We start from the raw sequence: 19622 nt of genomic DNA on the forward strand, positions 1-19622 counted from the left end.
AGTTCTGCTTTTGCCTTATAATTTTAGGTTGAATTTATTAAGAAACACTATCAAATGTGCAGCAGAAGCTAATTTCTAAAGCCATTCAGTGTTTAATAATGGTAGTTGAGGGAGTTCCCTGGCAATCCAGTGGCTAAGACTATGTGCTCCTGATGCAGGGGGCACAGGTTTGATCCCTGGTCAGGGAAGTAAGATCCCACATGCCATGCAGCACAGCCAAAATAATAATAATAATAATAATGGTAGTTGAGGGCAATTTTGATTTAGAAAAATTTCAGTCTTGGCTCTGAGATCAAAATATCATAATAAAACTTTACCATTGCTAAGCCATTAACCTGCTGTGTGGGCAAGTCAGGATTTTTAGCTACTGTTCCTGATAAAAACTCAGAAACAGTAATGGTTAAATCCACTGGAGAAAATGAAGTTCACCATTAACACTATTGGTTCTAAAACACATGATTCAAGTGTGTGTGTGTGTGTGTGTGTGTGTGTGTGTGTGCACGCAAAATACTTGCAAAAGAATAATACAGTGAATACTCATAGGCTTTAAACAACTTACGTTTGTAAGTAAATTTGTCCAAGCCATTTTCCCCCATACATATTTTTATACCCCAGTGTGGTGTAAAAATACATTGTATTAGATTACTGCTTTCTCACTAATGTCTTTGAAAATATTCTAGCCTGTAGTTGTTTCATGCAAACTATTCATAGAAGCTAATTCTTTATCACTTCAAACTTGCCATTGACTCCTCAAATAAACAACTGAGTTGTATTAGTAACATCTGTTGACTTACCAAGACTCAAAGAAAACCACTCAAAAGTATTTGCCTTGTTTTAAATTAACTATTGATGTTATTCCCAACACACTCAACTCTTTAAGCAACTGTTCTTGCCAAAAGGCTAATTGTCTTAAACAAGTTTTTTTTTTTGGACACATTTCTTCAGCTACTGCAGTCTAAAATGATTTAGTTAATCCATTACCAATAGACAGCTTTCTTTGCTTGTCTAACAAATGAGCCACTCAGAAACTTACTTTTGTAAGTAAAACCTCATTCTGCTATAATTTAAAATTTCTGATTTTTCTGACCATTGTTCTCCTGTGAGTTAAAAATATTGTGATGAGTGCTTAGTCTGGTAATGTTAATGTATCTTTGTATTCTGTCATTGCATAATAAACATAATGCATTACCATCTAATTCGATAACGGTGTAATCCACACTCCACTGTGCCTTAAAAACACAGCATTCGAAGTTCACTTTTCTCTTTTTTTTCTCTTGTTTTGACATGATGGGTTTCTGCTGGAAATAAAAAATAATAAAATGCCATGATGTGACAATACACATAGGACTCAGAATTCTATCAGGTTATAATTGTGTCACTGCAATTTGTAGTGCACCAAAGTAGTGCAAGGTGATCTGTGTCACATACCATCTACTGTCTGTTTTGCAAGCACTCAAGTCCACCTCTGTAGTATGAAAGCAGCCATAGACAATATGAAAACAAACCAGTGTGGCTGTGTTCCCATAAAAATTGATCTATGGACACTGAAATTTGAATTTCATATAATTTTCTCATGTCTCAAAATGTCATTCTTTGAAAAATTTTTTCAACCGTTTAAAAATGTAAAAGCAAGGAGGGGGATCAAGATGGCAGAGTAGGAAGACATGGAGCTCACCTTCCCCCACAAACACATCAAAAATACATCTACATGTGGAGGTAATTCTCATGGAAAACTAACTGGAAACTGACAGAGGAACTCCCATACAACCAAAGCTGCAAGAAATATTTTCCTATAACTGGGTAGGATGGAAAAAAAAGATATCAGGTCAGGACCTGCACCCCTGGGAAGGATCTGAAAGGAGAAGGTCTGCATGGAAGGAGCCTTGCCCTGGAGAGCAAGCAGGTTGAGCTACGATCTGGGCATCCCAGTCCTAAGATCCTGCGCAGAGGAGACAAGCCCCCTTACCTTCTGGGAGAACCACTGGGACAGACAGAAGGGCTTGAGCAGCCTAGACGCTACTTGCAAGGAGCGTGCACATGCTGACTTGCCAATAGTCAGGGTGGAGAGAGCCCTTGCACTGGTGTCTGCCACCTCACCATACTCCCCAGTCTGAATGGGGCAAACACCCTGGCCCCGCTTGCTCCATACCACAGCCTGGCATGAGATCTGGGCCAACCAGTCTCTGGGAAAAGATGCAGAGACAGACTGTGGGCCTGGGGTGGCGGTGACCCTTGTCAGCACACACAGGAGCATGCAGCAGTTGGTCTCCCAGTGAGAGTGCCCTGTTCCCACTCACTGCACACTGCAGATTAGCGTTAGATCTGGGGCAGACAAGTCCTGGGAGAAGACTGCCACAGAGGCAGCCCCTATCTCTGGCAGCAGTGCAGCCTCAATTCCTGCAGCCACAGTACCCTGACCCCCAGCCTACTCCACACTACAGCCTTGTGCTAGATCTGGGACGAACACAACAGAGGAAGGGATGCAACCTCGGCCTGCTTCTAAGTGGAGCCGCAGATGCCTACACAGGCGGCATGTAGGTCCTCTGTGAGTGCACAGGCCTCATTTGCTTCAGCACTCACTTCCTTTGGGGCAGGGCACACACTCAGGGGCAACAGAGCCTGGTCAAGCCTGACCCTCAGGGCTTCTACTCCAACAACTGAGGAGCAGACCCTGTCCCTGACAGGGTGGCAATAGCCATGGAGCAGAGAGGGAGTCCGGCCTTATGCCCTGAACAGGCTTTAGATCCTCCACCAACTGCCACCCCCCTCTCCCCCACCCCCACCCCCTCTCGATCAAGATGATAATGGCCAGCATACCCTGAGGAAAGATGTGGCTGGCATTCACACCAAAACCAGCCCTTGCACCAAAGGCACTGGACACACATAGTCTGCACAGGGACACTCCCACATAAAAACATCCCTATGAGATTGTAGTCGATAACAGTCTCTCTTAAATTCATAGAGACAGAGAAAGTTAAGTAAAATGAAAAGGCAGACAAACAACTCCCAACTGAAAGAACAAGAGCAATTCCCTGAAAGAACAAATAATGAAAGAGAGCTCACCAGTCTACCAGACCCCAAGTTCAAAAAGGTGATAATAAAAATGCTAACTGAATTAAGAAGGATTATTGATAGGAAAGCAGATCACTGTAACAAGGAACTAGAAACCGTAAAGATAAACCAGTCAAAAATAGACAATTCAAAAAAAAAAAAGAAAAAAAAAGGACAACTCAATTGCTGAGGTAAAAACCAGTCTAGAAGCAACAAATAGCCAACTAAAAGACACAGAAGAATGAATAAGTGATCTGGAAGATAGAATAATGGACACCACCCAATCAGAACAGCAGAGAGAAAGACAAATGAAAAAAAAAAGCAATATATGAGGCCTATGGGATAATATAAAATGTGCCAAACTATGCATAATAGAAGTTCCAGAAGGAGAAATGGGAGAGAAGGGGATCGAAAATGTATTTAAAGAAATTATAGCTGAAAACTTCCCAAACCTAAAGAAGGAAACATACACAGGTACAGGAAGCACAGAGGGTCCCAAACAGACCCACATGTAGACATATCATAATTAAAATGGTAAAAGTTAAAGAGAGGGTTCTAAATACAGCAAGAGAAGAACAAAGAGTCCATTACAAGGGAACTTCCTTAAAGATAACGCTGATTTCTCTGCAGAAACTTTGCAGGCCAGAATGGAATAACATGACATATTCAAAGTCCTGAGGGAAAAACCTGCAACCTAGGATACTCTACCCAGCAAGATTATCATTTAGAATAGAAGGAGGGATAAAGAATTTCTCAGACAAGCAAAAATAAGAAGATTTCAGCAATACTACACCTATCCTGAAAGAAATATTGGAGCTTCTCTAAATAGAAAAGAAGCAAGAATCTATAGGAAAGGGAAAAATCACAATAGGAAAGGCAATATATAGTAAGGATTGAAGGTCACTTAAATGAGCAAGATGTAGATTAAAAAACAGTAAAAAAAATTGTATAAGTGATTATGATTATAATAAACAGTAAAAAGCATGAAAATGTAAAATAGAACATCAAAATTATGAAATGTGGGGGAGGGGAATATAAAATGTATAATGTGTTTGAACTTGAATGACTGTCAGTTTAAAGCAAGTAGATATAGTTATGAGTCAACACACTAGAACTCTGTGGTAACCACAAATCAAAAACATGTAATAGGGGGACTTTGCTGGCAGTCCAGTGGTTAAGACTTCACCTTCCAATGCAGGGGGCCCGGTTTCAATCCCTGGTCAGGGAACTAGATCCCACATGCATGCCACAACTAAGAGTTCACATGCCACAACTAAGGAGGCTGCATGCCACAACTAAGGAGCTGTTGAGCCACAACTAAAGAGCCCATGTGCCGCAACTAAGGAGCTGGCAAGCCGCAACTAAGGAGCCCACCTGCTGCAACTAAGTAGCCCACGTGCTGCAACTAAGGACCAGGCAGGCTGCAACTAAGGAGTCTGCCTGCTGAAACTAAGAACCGGTGCAACCAAATAAATAAATAGAAAGATAAAGAAGGGCATTGTATAGTGATAAAGGAATCAGTACAAGAGGAGAATATTATACTCATTAACATACATGCTCCCAATATAGGAGCACCTACATATATAAAGCAAATACAGACATAAAGGGAGAAATTGACAATAACCCAATAATAGTAGGAGACTTTAACACTCCACTGACATCAATGGACAGATCATCCAGACAGAAAATTAATAAGGCAACAGAGGTCCTAAATGATGTAGTAGATTAGTTGGACTTAATTAATATCTACAAGACACTACATCCAAAAAAGAGTACACTTTCTTTCCAGTTGTGCATGGAATGTTCTTTAGGATGGACCACACATTAGGTCAGAAAACAAGCCTCAGTAAATTTAAGAGAATAGAAATTATTTCAAGCATTTTTTCTGACCACAACAGTATGAAACTAGAAATCAACCACAGAATGAAAAACAGGAAAAGAACAACCACTTGGATACTAAACAACATGCTACTAAAAATCCAATGCGTCAATAATGAAATCAAAGAAGAAATCATAAAATACGTAGAGACAAACAAAAATGAAAACACAACTTTACAGAATCTATGGATGCAGCAAAAACAGTTCTAGGAGGGAAGTTCATAGTGATACAGGCCTTATTCAAGAAACAGGAAAAAAAAAAAAAAAAAAGAAACAGGAAAAATCTCAAACAACCTAACCTACCAACTAAAAGAATTGGTAAAAGAACAAGCAAAACCCAAAGTCAGAAGAAGGAAGGAAATAATAAAGATCAGAGAGGAAATAAATAGAGATCAAAAAACCAATAGATCAAGAAAACCAAGAGCTGGTATTTTGAAAAGATGAACAAAATTGACAAACCTCCAGGCAGACTCACCAAGAAGAAAAGAGGATCCAACTAAACAAAATAAGAAATGAAAGAGGAGAAATAGCAACTGATACCACAGAAATACTAAAAAATCATAAGAGCATACTATGAACAGTTACATGCCAACATATTGGACAACCTAGAAGAAATGGACAAGTTTCTAGAAGCATAACTGCTATAACTGAATCAAGAAGAAACACATAATTTGAACATACCAATCACTAGAAGTGAGATAGAATTTGTAGTAAAAACAAAAAACCAGCCTCCCTGCAAACCAAAGTCTAGGACCAGATGGCTTCACTGGGGAATTCTACCAAACATACAAGGAATTTATACCTGTCCTTCTCAAACTATTCCAAAAAACTGAAGAGAAGGGAACATTCCCAAATTAATTCTGTGGGGCAACCATCACCCAGATACCAAAACCAGACAGAGACACTACAGAAAAAAAATTACCAGTCGATAATCTTTGATGAATACAGATGCAAAAATCCTCAACAAAATACTAGCAAACCGAATCCAGCAATACATTAAAAGGATCATACACCATGATCAAATTGGATTCATTCCAGGGTCACAAGGATAGTTCAGCATACTCAAATTAATCATTGTGATGCACTATATTAACAAAAGAAAAGACAAAAACCACATGATCAACTCAACAGATGCAGAAAAAGCATTTAAAAAAATTCAGTATCCATTCATGATAAAAACTCTCACCAAAGTGGGTATAGAGGGAACATATCTCAACATAATAAAAGCTGCTTATAACAAGCCTGCAGCCAATGTAATACTCAACAGTGAAAAGCTAAATGCTTTCCCACTAAATTCAAAAACAAGACAAGGATGCCCAATCTCACCACTTCTATTCAACATAGTATTGGAAGTCTTAGCCACAGAAATCAGACAAGAAAAAGAAATGAGGTATCCAAATTATGAAGGAAGAGATAAAACTGTAACTACTTGCAAATGACATGATACTCTACATAGAGAACCCTGAAGTCTTCACACAAAAACTATTAGAACTAATAAATGAATTTATCATGGTAGCAGGATACAAGATTAATATACAGAAATCTGTTGCATTTCTTTATACTAATAATGAAATATCAGAAAGAAAAAAATTTTTTTAATTCCATTTAAAGTCACATCAAAGAAAAAATAACTAGGAATAAGCTTAATGGAGGAGGTGAAAGACCTATGCACTGAAAACTACAAAATATTGAAAAAGGAAATTGAAGATGATTCAAAGAAATGGAAAAATATACCATGCTTTTGGATTGGAAAAATTAATATTGTTAAAAATGTCCATACTACCCAAAGCAATCTACAGATTAAATGCAATCCCTATCAAATTACCTATGACATTTTTCACAGAACTAGAACAGATAATCCTAAAATGTATATGGAACCACAAAAGACCCAGAATTGCCAAAGAAATCCTGAGAAAAAAAGAACAAAGCTGGAGGTATAATCCTTTCAGACTTCAGACTGTACTACAAAGCCGCAGTAATCAAAACAGCATGCGACTGACACAAAAACAGACATATAGATCAATGGAATCGAATAGAGAACCCAGGAATAAACTATGCACCTGTGGTCAATCTACAACAAAGGAGACAAGAATATAGAATGGAGGAAAGATAATCTCTTCAACAGGTGATACTAGGAAAGCTGGACAGCTACATGTAAATTAATAAAATTAAAACATTCCCTGACAACATATACAAAAATAAATTCAAAGTGGCTTAAAAACCTAAGTGTAAGACACAATACCATAAAACTCCTAGAAGAGAACATAGGCATAACATTCTCTGACATAAATCAGAGAATTTTCTCTGTTTTCTACTGAGCCCACGTGCCACAACTACTGAAACCTGAGCACCTAGAGCCTGTGCTCCACAAGAGAAGCCACTGTGATGAGAAGTCCTTGTACCACAACAAAGAGCAGCCCCCGCTCACTGCAACTAGAGAAAGCCTGTGTGCAGCAACAAAGACCCCATGCAGCCAAAAATAAATTTATTTGAATAAATTTAATAAATAATAAAATAAATAATAAATAAAATTATTAATAAATAAATTTATTTATTTATTTTAAAAAAAAGAAAGAAGCTTATGGTCACCAAGGCGGGTCGGGGGACAAATTAGGAGTATGGTATTACCACATACAAACCACTCTACATAAACAATAAGAATTTACTGTATAGCACAGGGAATTATATTCAATATCTTATAATAACCTATAATGGAATATAATCTGCTAAAAAATAATAACTGAATCACTATGCTGTATACCTGAAACTAACACAATATTGTAAATCAACTATACTTCAATTAAAAAAATGCAAAACCATTCTTAGCTTGTAGACTATACAAAGACAGGCAGTGGGCCCAGTGTGGCCCACAATCTGTGGGCATAGAAAGTCATCAGGAAGTATCATGTTTAATGTTGAAACACTGAAAGTTTTCCTTTAAAATGAGGAAGAAGAAAATGGTGCCCACTTTCACCATTATATTTTTCATTATTTTATTCTTCACCATTATATTCAGCTACAGACTAGAAGTGTTTGTCAGCACAGTGAGCCTAAATATATATATATGTGTATATATATATGTATATGTGTATATATTTTCAATAGATGTATATATATATATATAGAGAGAGAGATTTTTGAATAGAAAAGAAGAAACAACTGTCATTTGCAGGTGTTATAATTGTATATGTAGAGAATTAAAAGGAAAATACAGAGAAATTATTGGAATTAAAAAGAGAATTTAGCAAAATTCCTGGATATAGAAACAATATACAAATTCATAGAAAACAGCAAAAACAAACAGAATTTTTAAAAATAAGATACTGCTATAAAATGTTTAAAAATATACTTAGTTTTGCTGATCTTTTCCTAACCTTTTAGAGTAGATGCTCGTTCATTAAGTTGTAGCCTTTATTTTGATAATATCTGCATTTAAATTTCTCCCTAATTACTATTTCAGCTATATCCCACAAGTTTTGATATGAAATACTTCTGTTGTAATTTACTTCTAAAATGTTACTAGTTTTCATTAGAATTTTGGTCTTTGTCCTTTATGTTATTTGGAAGTGTAATACTTAACTTTCAAACAATGGGCGTTTTTTACTTCTTGTTACAGTTTTCTAACATTAGGGTCTGGAAAAGACTAAATTTGCGTAATCTGAAGTGTTATTCTTAAAAGACTATATATGGTGTATACCATATACCACTATACTATATATGTATCTCGCCTTTAATCAGGGTAGAAATCATCCACCTAAAATGAATGATTGGAAAAAATTAATGTTATTACATCATCTTAAAAATAAAAGATTCTGGTATTCTGCCCACTGCTCCCACAGTAGGAGCTGGTTCCGAGGACTCGCCTTTAGAGAGTAATGTGATGTTGAGACCACCTGGACCGGAGACTCTGCTTCATTATCTTCAAGGCAAGAAGAGGCAGCATGACAGTGGCCCTGTTGGTAGAGGACTTGATTTGGCACCCGAGTCTACTTCTTACACCCTGTGTACCTGGGGCAAGTTTTCTGGTTGCTCTCAACTTCAGTTTCCTCATCTGGCTAATTGGGAGTACAGGGCCCCAGTTCATCCTCCCACAGCCCCCAGTGAGGAAGGCAGAAGAATATTCCTAGAGCTGGGGAGAGAGCAACGTTCTGCAGAGCCAGGCAGCTCAGAAACAGTCAAACTTTTCTCTAGGCCAAAAGGTCAGAATCAGAAAAGTCTGAATGAAAAATTCTGGACCAGAAATTCTGAGGTGCAGCCCAGCAACCTGTGTTTTCACAAGCCCTCCAAGTGGTTCTGATGCCCTAAAAATTGAGTCACTGATCCACTCCATTTTGTTGCTTTGCTCCATATTCGGCTGAGTCCAAAATAGCCGTATGGCTGACAAGGTCTTGGTGCTCTGGCTGGCTGTCAGACCTGAGCCTCGGAGGTGGGAGAGCCGAGTTCAGGACATTGGACCTCCAGAGACCTCCTGGCCCCATGTAATATCATTTGGCAAGAGCTCTCCCAGAGATCTCCGTCTCAACGATAAGACCCAGCTCCACCCAACAACCAGCAAGCTACAGTGCTGGACACCCCATGCCAAACACCTAGCAAGACAGGAACACAACCCCACCCATTAGCAGGGAGGCCACCTAAAATTATAAGTTAATAGACACCCCAAAACACACTGCCGGACACAGCCCTGCACACCAGAGAGAAAAGATCCAGCCTCATCCATCAGAACACAGGCACCAGTCCACTTCACCAGGAAGCCTGCACAAGCCACTGAACCATCCTCATCCATTGGGGGCAGACATCAAAAACAACGGGAACTACAAACCCGCAGCCTGCAAAAATGAGACCCCAAACACAGTAAGTTAAGCAAAATGAGAAGACAGAGAAATATACAGCAGATGAAGGAGCAAAGTAAAAACCCACCAGAACAAACAACTGAAGAGAAAATAGGCAGTCTACCTGAAAAAGAAATCAGAGTAATGATAGTAAAGGTGATCCAAAATCTTGGGAATAGAATGGAGAAAATACAAGAAACGTTTAACAAGGACCTAGAAAAACTAAAGAGCAAACAAACAATGACGAACAAAACAATAAATGAAATTAAAAATTCTCTAGAAGGAATCAATAGCAGAATAACTGAGGCAGAAGAACGGGTAAGTGACCTAAAAGATAAAATAGTGGAAATAACTACTGCAGAGCAGAATTAAGAAAAAAGAATGAAAAGAAATAAGGACAGTCTCAGAGACCTCTGGGACAACATTAAATGCAACAACATTCAAATTATAGGGGGTCCCAGAAGAATAGAAAAAGAAAGGGACTGAGAAAATATTTGAAGAGATTATAGTTGAAAACTTCCCTAATATGGGAAAGGAAATAGTCAATCAAGTCCAAGAGGTGCAGTGAGTCCCATACAGGCTAAATCCAGGGAGAAACATGCACCTCAATACATAAGACAAGAAACATATTAATCAAATTATCAAAAATTAAATACAAAGAAAAATTAAAAACAGCAAGGGAAAACCAACAATTAACATACAAGGGAATCCCCATAAGGTTAACAACTGATCTTTCAGCAGAAACTCTGAAAGCCAGAAGGGAGTGGCAGGACATATTTAAGTGACGAAAGGGAAAAACCTACAACCAAGATTACTCTACTCAGCAAGGATCTCATTCAGGTTCAACAGAGAAATTAAAATCTTTACAGACAAGCAAAAGCTAAGAGAATTCAGCACCACAAAACCAGCTGTACAACAAATGTTAAAGGAACTTCTCTAGGCAGGAAACACAAGAGAAGGAAAAGACTTACAATAAAAACCCAGAACAATTAAGTAAGTGGTAATAGGAACATACATATCGATAATTACCTTCAATGTAAATGGATTAAGTGTTCCAACCAAAAGACACAGACTGGCTGAATGGATACAAAAACAAGACCCATATATATGCTGACTACAAGAGACCTACTTCAGACCTAGGGACACATACAGACTGAAAGTGAGGGGATGGAAAAAGATATTCCATGCAAATGGAAATCAAAAGAAAGCTGTAGTAGCAATTGTCATATCAGACAAAATAGACTTTAAAATAAAGACTATTACAAGAGACAAAGAAGGACACTACATAAGGATCAAGGGATCAATCCGAGAAGAAGATATAACAATTGTAAATATTTACACACCCAACATAGGAGCACCTCAATACATAAGGCAAATGCTAACAGCCATAAAAGGGGAAATCGACAATAACACAATAATAGTAGGGGACTTTAACACCCCACTTTCACCAAAGGACAGGTGATCCAAAATGAAAATAAATAAGGAAACACAAGCTTTAAATGATACATTAACCAAGATGGATTTCATTGATATTTATAGGACATTCCATCCAAAAACAGCAGATTACACTCTCAAGTGATCATGGAACATTCTCCAGGATAGATCATATCTTGGGTCACAAGTCAAGCCTTGGTAAATTTAAGAAGATTGAAATCGTATCAAGTATCTTTTCTGACCACAGTGCTATGAGGCTAGATACCAATTACAGGAAAAAATCTGGAAAAAAAAAAAAAAACATGGAGACTAAACAATACACTACTATATAACCAAGAGATCACTGAAGAAATCAAAGAGGAAATCAAAAAATACCTAGAAACAAATGACAATGAAAACACGACAACCCAAAACCTGTGGGATGCACCAAAAGCAGTTCTAAGAGGGAAATTTATAGCAATATAATCCTACCTCATGGAACAAGAAAAATCTCAAATAAACAACCTAACCTTACACCTAAAGCATTTAGAGAAAGAAGAACAAAAAAACCCCAAAGTCAGCAGAAGGAAAGAAATCATGAAGATCAGATCAGAAATAAATGAAAAAGAAATGAAGGAAATGACAGCAAAGATCAATAAAACTAAAAGCTGGTTCTTTGAAAAGATAAACAAAATTGGTAAACCATTAGCCAGACTCATCAAGGAAAAAAGGGAGAAGACTCAAATCAGCAGAATTAGAAATGAAAAAGGAGAAGTAACAACTGACACTGCAGAAATACAAAGGATCATGAGAGATTACTACAAGCAACTATATGCCAATAAAATGGGCAGCCTGAAGGAAATGGACAAATTCTTAGAAAAGCACAATCTTCTGAGGCTGAATGAGGAAGAAATAGAAAATATAAACAGACCAATCACAAGCACTGAAATTGAAACGATGATTAAAAATCTTCCAACAAACAAAAGCCCTGGACAAGATGACTTCACAGGAGAATTCTATCAAACATTTAGAGAAGAGCTAACACCTATCCTTCTCAAACTCTTCCAAAATATAGCAGAGGGAGGAACATTCCCAAACTATTCTATGAGGCCACAATCACCCTGCTACCAAAACCACACAAAGATGGCACAAAAAAGGAAAACTACAGGCCCGTATCACTGATGAACATAGATGCAAAACTTCTTAACAAAATACTAGCAAACAGAATCCAGCAACACATTAAAAGGATCATACACCATAATCAAGTGGGGTTTATCCCAGGAATGCAAGGATTCATTGCATAGTAAATCAATCAATGTGATACACCATATTCACAAATTGAAGGAGAAAAACCATATCATCATCTCAGTAGGTGCAGAAAAAGCTTTCAACAAAATTCAACACCCATTTATGATAAAAACTCTCCAGAAAGTACGCATAGAGGGAACTTACCTCAACATAATTAAGGCCATATATGACAGAGCCACAGCCAACATCATTCTCAATGGTGAAAAACTGAAACCATTTTCACTAAGATCAGGAACAAGACAAGGTTGCCCACTCTCACCACTAATACTCAACATGGTTTTGGAAGTTTTAGCCACAGCAGTCAGAGAAGAAAAAGAAATAAAAGGAATCCAAATCGGAAAAGAAGAAGTAAAACTGTCACTGTTTGCAGATGACACGATACTGTACGTAGAGAATCCTAAAGATACTACCAGAAAACTACTAGAGCTAATCAATGAATTTGGTAAAGTAGCAGGATACACAATTAATGCACAGAAATTTCTTTCATTCCTATACAATAATGATGAAAATCTGGAAGAGAAATTAAGGAAACACTCCCATTTACCCTTGCAACAGAAAGAATAAAATATCTAGGAATAAACCTGCCTAAGGAGACAAAAGACCTGTATGCCGAAAACTATAAGGTAGTGATGAAAGAAATTAAAGGTGATACAAACAGATGGAGATACACCATGTTCTTGGATTGGAAGAATCAATATTGTGAAAATGACTATACTACCCAAATCAATCTACAGATTCAATGCAATCCCTATCAAATGACCACTGGCATTTTTCACAGAATTAGAGCAAAAATTTCACAGTTTCTATGGAAACACAGAAGACCCCAAATAGCCAAAGCAATCTTGAGGTAGAAAAACGGAGCAGGAGGAGTCAGGCTCCCTGACTTCAGACTATACTACAAAGCCACAGTAATCAAGACAGTATGGTACTGGAACAAAAACAGAAATATAGATCAATGGAACAGGATAGAAAGCCCAGAGATAAACCCACGCACATATGGTCACCTTATCTTTGATAAAGGAGGCAAGAATACACAATGGCAAATGACAGTCTCTTCAATAAGTGGTGCTGGGACAACTGGACAACTACATGTAAAAGAATGAAATTAGAACACTCCCTAGCACCATACACAAAAATGAACTCAAAATGGATTAAAGACCTAAATGTAAGGCCAGGCACTATAAAACTCTTAGGGGAAAACATAGGCAGGACACTCTGACATAAATCACAGCAAGATCCTTTTTGGCCCACTTCCTGGAGAAATGGAAATAAAAACAAACATAAACAAATGGGACCTAATGAAACTTAAAAGCTTTTGCACAGCTAAGGAAACCATAAACAAGACGAAAACACCACCCTCAGAATGGGATAAATAATTGCAAACGAAGCCACTTACAAAGCAGTAATCTCCAAAATATGCAAGCAACTCATGTAGCTAAATCTCAAAAAAACAAAAAACCCAATCGAAAAATGGGCAGAAGACCTAAATAGACATTTCTCCAAAGCAGATATACAGATTGCCAACAAACACATGAAAGGATGCTCCACATCAGTAATCATTAGAGAAATGCAAATCAAAACTACAATGAGGTGGGGCTTCCCTGGTGGCGCAGTGGTTCAGAGTCCACCTGCCGATGCAGGGGAAACAGGTTCGTGCCCCGGTCTGGGAAGATCCCACATGCCGCGGAGCGGCTGGGCCCATGAGCCATGGCCGCTGAGCCTGCGCGTCCAGAGCCTGTGCTCCGCAACGGGAGAGGCCACAACAGTGAGAGGCCCGCGTAATGCAAAAAAAAAAAAAAAAAAAAAACTACAATGAGGTATCACCTCACCCCGGTCAGAATGGCCATCATCAAAAAAACTACAAACAATAAATGCGTGAGAGGGTGTGGAGAAAAGGGAACCCTCTTGCACTGTTGGTGGGAATGTAAATTGATACAGCCACTATGGAGAACAGTATGGAGGTTCCTCAAAAACCTAAAAATAGAACTACCATACGCCCCAGCAATCCCACTACTGGGCATATACCCTGAGAAAACCATAATTCAAAACCATAATGCAATGTTCATTGCAGCTCTATTTACAATAGCCAGGACATGGAAGCAACCTAAGTGTCCATCGACAGATGAATGGATAAAGGAGATGTGGCATATATATACAATGGAATATTACTCAGCCATAAAAAGAAACGAAATTGAGTTATTTGTAGTGAGGTAGATGGACCTAGAGTCTGTCATACAGAGTGAAGTAAGTCAGAAAGAGAAAAACAAATACCATATGGTAACACATATATATGGAATCTAAAAAAAGAAAATGGTTCTGAAGAACCTAGGGGCAGGACAGGAATAAAGATGCAGACGTAGAAAATGGACTTGAGGACATGGGGAGGGGGAAGGGTAAGCTGGGATGAAGTGAGAGAGTGGCATTGACATATATACACTGCCAAATGTAAAATAGGTAGTGGGAAGCAGCTGCATAGCACAGGGAGATCAGCTCAGTGCATTGTGACCACCTAGAAGGGTGGGATAGGGAGGGTGGGAGGGAGATGCAAGAGGGAGGGAATATGGGGATATATGTATATGTGTAGCTGATACACTTTGTTATACAGCAGGAACTAACACCACAATGTAAAGCAATTATGCTCCAATAAAGATGTTAAAATAAATAAATAAATAAAAGATTCTATTAACCCTTGTCATTTTAAGCATTAAGAGTACTTCTGTTTCGTAGATAAGAATTCCCAGCCACAAGCATACAGTTAAAAATCTAGGTTTATCTTGCCTCCTTAAAATGAAATTATTATTTTAACCAACAGTTTTTTCATAGAGTCTATCGTTTTTTAAGCATATGTTAGTTAACTGTTCTTTTATTTTAATTAAATGTTACAGGATATGGAGCCTAGTTGATCATGCACTAATAGCAAGGTGTAATATGGAAGAACCAATTCGTTGTGCAGCTGTAAATGTAGATGGGATCCATCTTGCCCTTGGAATGAAGGATGGCTCATTCACTGTACTTAGAGTAAGGTATGTAATAGGGTAGAAGTAGAAAGAGAGAGTAAATTTCTGTTAAGTGAGATAGAGTGCATAGTACTTATTTTTACCCATTTCCTTTAACCCCCTCCCTTCTTATTAACATACATTTTCTCAAATATTAGTTTCATTAAGTATAAAAAATATGTTTTTAAAAATGGCTTTGTCAGAAAATTAAGTTAACTCAAAACCCTTGGTTTGGGCGATTAAGAATGCTTAGTAGATTAATGACTAAAATTTTGAGTTAAATTTGGGTCTTGATTTCCATTTCTTAGTAGTATTGATTTTCAGTAATGATCTTCTGACATAGAAGAGGGAGAATGAGACCTTGAAACTGTTAAAAATGAGTGAATGGTTTTGTTGTTATTTGCAGATTTATGCTTTGAAAAAAATGCCTGCATCTCTCCCTTTGTTTGGGTGATTAGAAAAGTTTAAAGAATTTGTTAAAGCAGTTAGCATCTTTTGTTGGATTATAGATATGTTGGATTATTGCATTCAATTGAATTCTATACAGCCATTTAAAAATTTGCTGTAGATCCACACGTGTTCACGATGACAAGTATCTATGAAATTTTTCACATCCAGTTTAATGAATCATAGGGCCATCCACCCAGTTGCCCAATCCAGAAAACACTGATTCATTTCTTTCCTTTGTCTCTCATGTCTAGTTAATCACTAAATTTTGGAGAACCTAATTCCTAAATAGCTCTCAAATTAATCTACTTCCTTCCACTCTCACCACGTACTCTTTTATAAACTTTTGCCATGTCTTACCTGGATTGGTGGAATAGAATCTCAGCTGGCCTCCTTACCTCCTATTTTGCTTCCTCAAGTCCTTTTTAACACTCTACAGTTATAGTGATGCCTTTTAAAACACATTTGTTTGCATCCCTCGTCTTTCTAAAGTATGATAAAAGCATCGCACTGTCCTTAGGATGAAGTTCATAATTCTTAACATAGCATATCCTGCCCATCTCTCTAGCCTATTTCTTTCTACTGCAGTCTCTTTCTTTTAGCATGTATAAAACATCTTTCATTTTTTCAGATACATCATGTCCTCTTGTACTTCTGAGCTGCTATAGATATGACTCTTCTTTCTGGGACAGGTTTCTATAATGAGATATGCTGAGATTTTTCTCTTAATCTAATTTTTTATTGTGATAAAACATACATAATATAAAATTTACCATTTTAAACATTTTTAAGTGTAAAACTCAGTGTCATTAAGTACATTTGAGTTGTTTTACAACCAAGAATTTAAGATGCGTGTAAAACACCTGAGAATTTCTATCAGATAGTTGGTATGCATTAAAAATAGTGATTGTTATTTTTTCGTTTGTACATTTACTTGTCCTTTCAATTATTGTATGCAAGAAACTGGGTGAATAAATTATCTCTAATAAGTCAGTATTTTAGCAACTCAAAAATATTCTTTTTGGGGGGTAGGTGAGGCATGCGTCGCACAGCTTGCGCGATCTCAGTTCCCTGACCAGAGATTGAACTCTGGGCCATGGCAGTGAAAGCCTGGAATCCTAACCAATAGGCCACCAGGGAACTCCCTCAAAAATATTCCTAATCCTTCTTAATTTACCTGGTCACTGTTTCTTCTTGGTTCGCTGTGTATATTCTCTGTATCATAGAGCAGAATTTATAAGTATAGCAGTAGTAAAGTGCCCTCACAGGAGTGGTTATGTTATGATTAGAGGAACATAGCATAGATTAGAAACTAACACACTGATTCTTAAATTGGGGTACAAGGTGATGTGCCAGGGCAAACTCATATAACTTCTTAGAACGTCTCTTTTCCTTGTGATAAAAATGTTAAATAACTTTATATTAAAACAAACACTAATATCATGGAGTCAAATGAAAAATTGCAAATATTTTTCAAATTAGAAGATACATGTGAATACATATAAAACTTTGGTGGTGGGCTGCATGGTATTATCAACATCAGACTCTTCAGAGGCGCTAATTCATTCTCATAAGTAATTAGGGAGACTTCAGTGGAAGAGCTTGGTGAGCATGGTTAATAAATTATGCTGAAGACGGAGTAAGGTTTCCTGCAGTGTATGGGGTAGACTTTAGTTGTAAAAATATTAACGTTACCATTTTAGATTCTACCAGTCTCTAGCCACTTGTCTTTTCTGACAGTGTCACTGCTGAGTTATATCAACTTTAAAAGGATTAGGACAGTTTTTCCCCTAACTAATCACACATTCATTTAATTTTTTTTCAACATATTTATATTTTGTCTGCCTCATTTCATGGGAGTAATAAGTTCTGAAAGTTGTTTCCTGGCTTTCAAAAAGTAACTCTTTTATGTCCATTGTTTTTTCACATCGAAGGTGTTTTTGTCTCTCTGCCCCCACCAAGAGCACTATTAAAACATGCTCAAATATGTCTTATCTTAAAATTCCTACCTCGAGCCTGAGGCCCTCTTTGGTTATATCACATCTCTCTTCTCTTTCACAGTAAAAATCTCAAAAACCTGCCTATTTTACTATCTCTCTTTCCTTCCAATTAACTTATCAACTTTCTACCCCCATTCCAATATAGCTTTTGCCTTCATCTTTAAATTGGAAAACCCTCACTAATAGTGCCCTGTAACTAAAACCAGGAGATATTTTTCAGTTCTCATCTAAATTGATTCTCAGCAGTAAATTTGACCCCTTGAATAACTTGCTCCTTCTCAAAACATGCTCTTCCCTGGCTTTAGATGTTAATTCTCTTTGTCTTTGCAGCCTCTGGCTCCATTTTCTTTATATGCTAATTATCTTCTGCCTACCCAGTAAAATTGAAGTCCCTCAAAGCTCAGATTCTAGGCTTCCTGCTCTTTTTTAGTCTGTATGTTCTCACTAGGTAATCTCATCCTACCTGTAGCTTCAGTTACTACACATAGCTTGATGATCCCAGATGCATAGTTCTAGCCCTGTTATTGCCTCTAAACTCCAGTCATGCATATTCAGTTGCTTATTTAACATCACTTGGGTATCTCAAAGACATCTGCAATTCAGCATGTCCAAAGCTGAACCCAGCATCCCCCCTCCCAAACTGATCTTCTGTCTCTGGGCCCTATTCTGTCCATGTTCTTGTATAAGCCAAAAACCTAGGCATTATCATTGATACCTCTCTCTCTAACCACCATTTTTTTTTTTTTACATCTTTATTGGAGTATAATTGCTTTACAATGTTGTGTTAGTTTCTGCTGTATAACAAAGTGAATCAGCTATATGTATACATATATCACCATATCCCCTCCTTCTTGAGCCTCCCTCCCACCCTCCCTATCCCACCCTTCTAGGTGGTCACAAAGCACCGAGCTGATCTCCCTGCGCTATGCATCTGCTTCCCACTAGCTCTTTGCTTTACAGTTGGTAGTGTATATATGTCAATGCTACTGACTCACTTCATCCCAGCTTCCCCTTCCCCCCTCCCCTGTGTCCTCAAGTCCATTCTCTACGTCTGTGTCTTTATTCCTGTCCTGCCCCTAGGTTCATGAGAACCTTTTTTTTTTTACGTTCCATATACATGTGTTAGCATATTTTTTCTCTTTCTGACTTACTTCACTCTGTATGATAGACTCTAGGTCCATCCACTTCACTACAAGTAACTCAATTTCGTTTCTTTTTGTGGCTGAGTAATATTCCATTGTATATATGTGCTACATCTTCTTTATCCATTCATCTGTCGATGGACAGTTAGGTTGCTTCCGTGTCTTTGCTACTGTAAATAGTGCAGTAGTGAACACTGTGGTACATGTCTCTTGAATTATGGTTTTCTCAGGGTATATGCCCAGTAGTAGGATTGCTGGGTCATATGGTATCTCTATTTTTAGTTTTTTGAGGAACCTCCATACTCTCCATAGTGGCTGTATCAGTTTACATTCCTACCAGCAGTGCAGGAGGGTTCCCTTTTCTCCACACCCTCTCCAGCGTTTATTGTTTGTAGATTTTTTGGTGATGGCCATTCTGACCTATGTGAGGTGATACCTCACTGTAGTTTTGATTTGCATTTCTCTAATGATCAGTGATGTTGAGCATTCTTTCATGTGTTTGTTGGCAATCTGTATATCTTCTTTGGAGAAATGTCTATTTAGGTCTTCTGCCCATTT

General features: G+C 37.7%; 1 protein-coding gene across 3 annotated transcripts in view; it reads left to right on the forward strand.

Moving 5' to 3' along the window:
* Window positions 1–19622, forward strand: part of EML5 (EMAP like 5) — a 165277-nt gene that overhangs the window by 52490 nt on the left and 93165 nt on the right. For all 3 annotated transcript variants that reach the window (XM_065872785.1, XM_065872786.1, XM_065872787.1), the window contains exon 8: window positions 15365–15502. In XM_065872785.1, coding sequence (XP_065728857.1) covers window positions 15365–15502 — 138 coding nt within the window. The remainder of the gene's footprint in view (window positions 1–15364; window positions 15503–19622) is intronic.

The sequence above is a fragment of the Phocoena phocoena genome, chromosome 2, assembly GCF_963924675.1.
Source record: "Phocoena phocoena chromosome 2, mPhoPho1.1, whole genome shotgun sequence".
In the NCBI taxonomy this organism is placed as follows: Eukaryota; Metazoa; Chordata; class Mammalia; order Artiodactyla; family Phocoenidae; genus Phocoena; species Phocoena phocoena.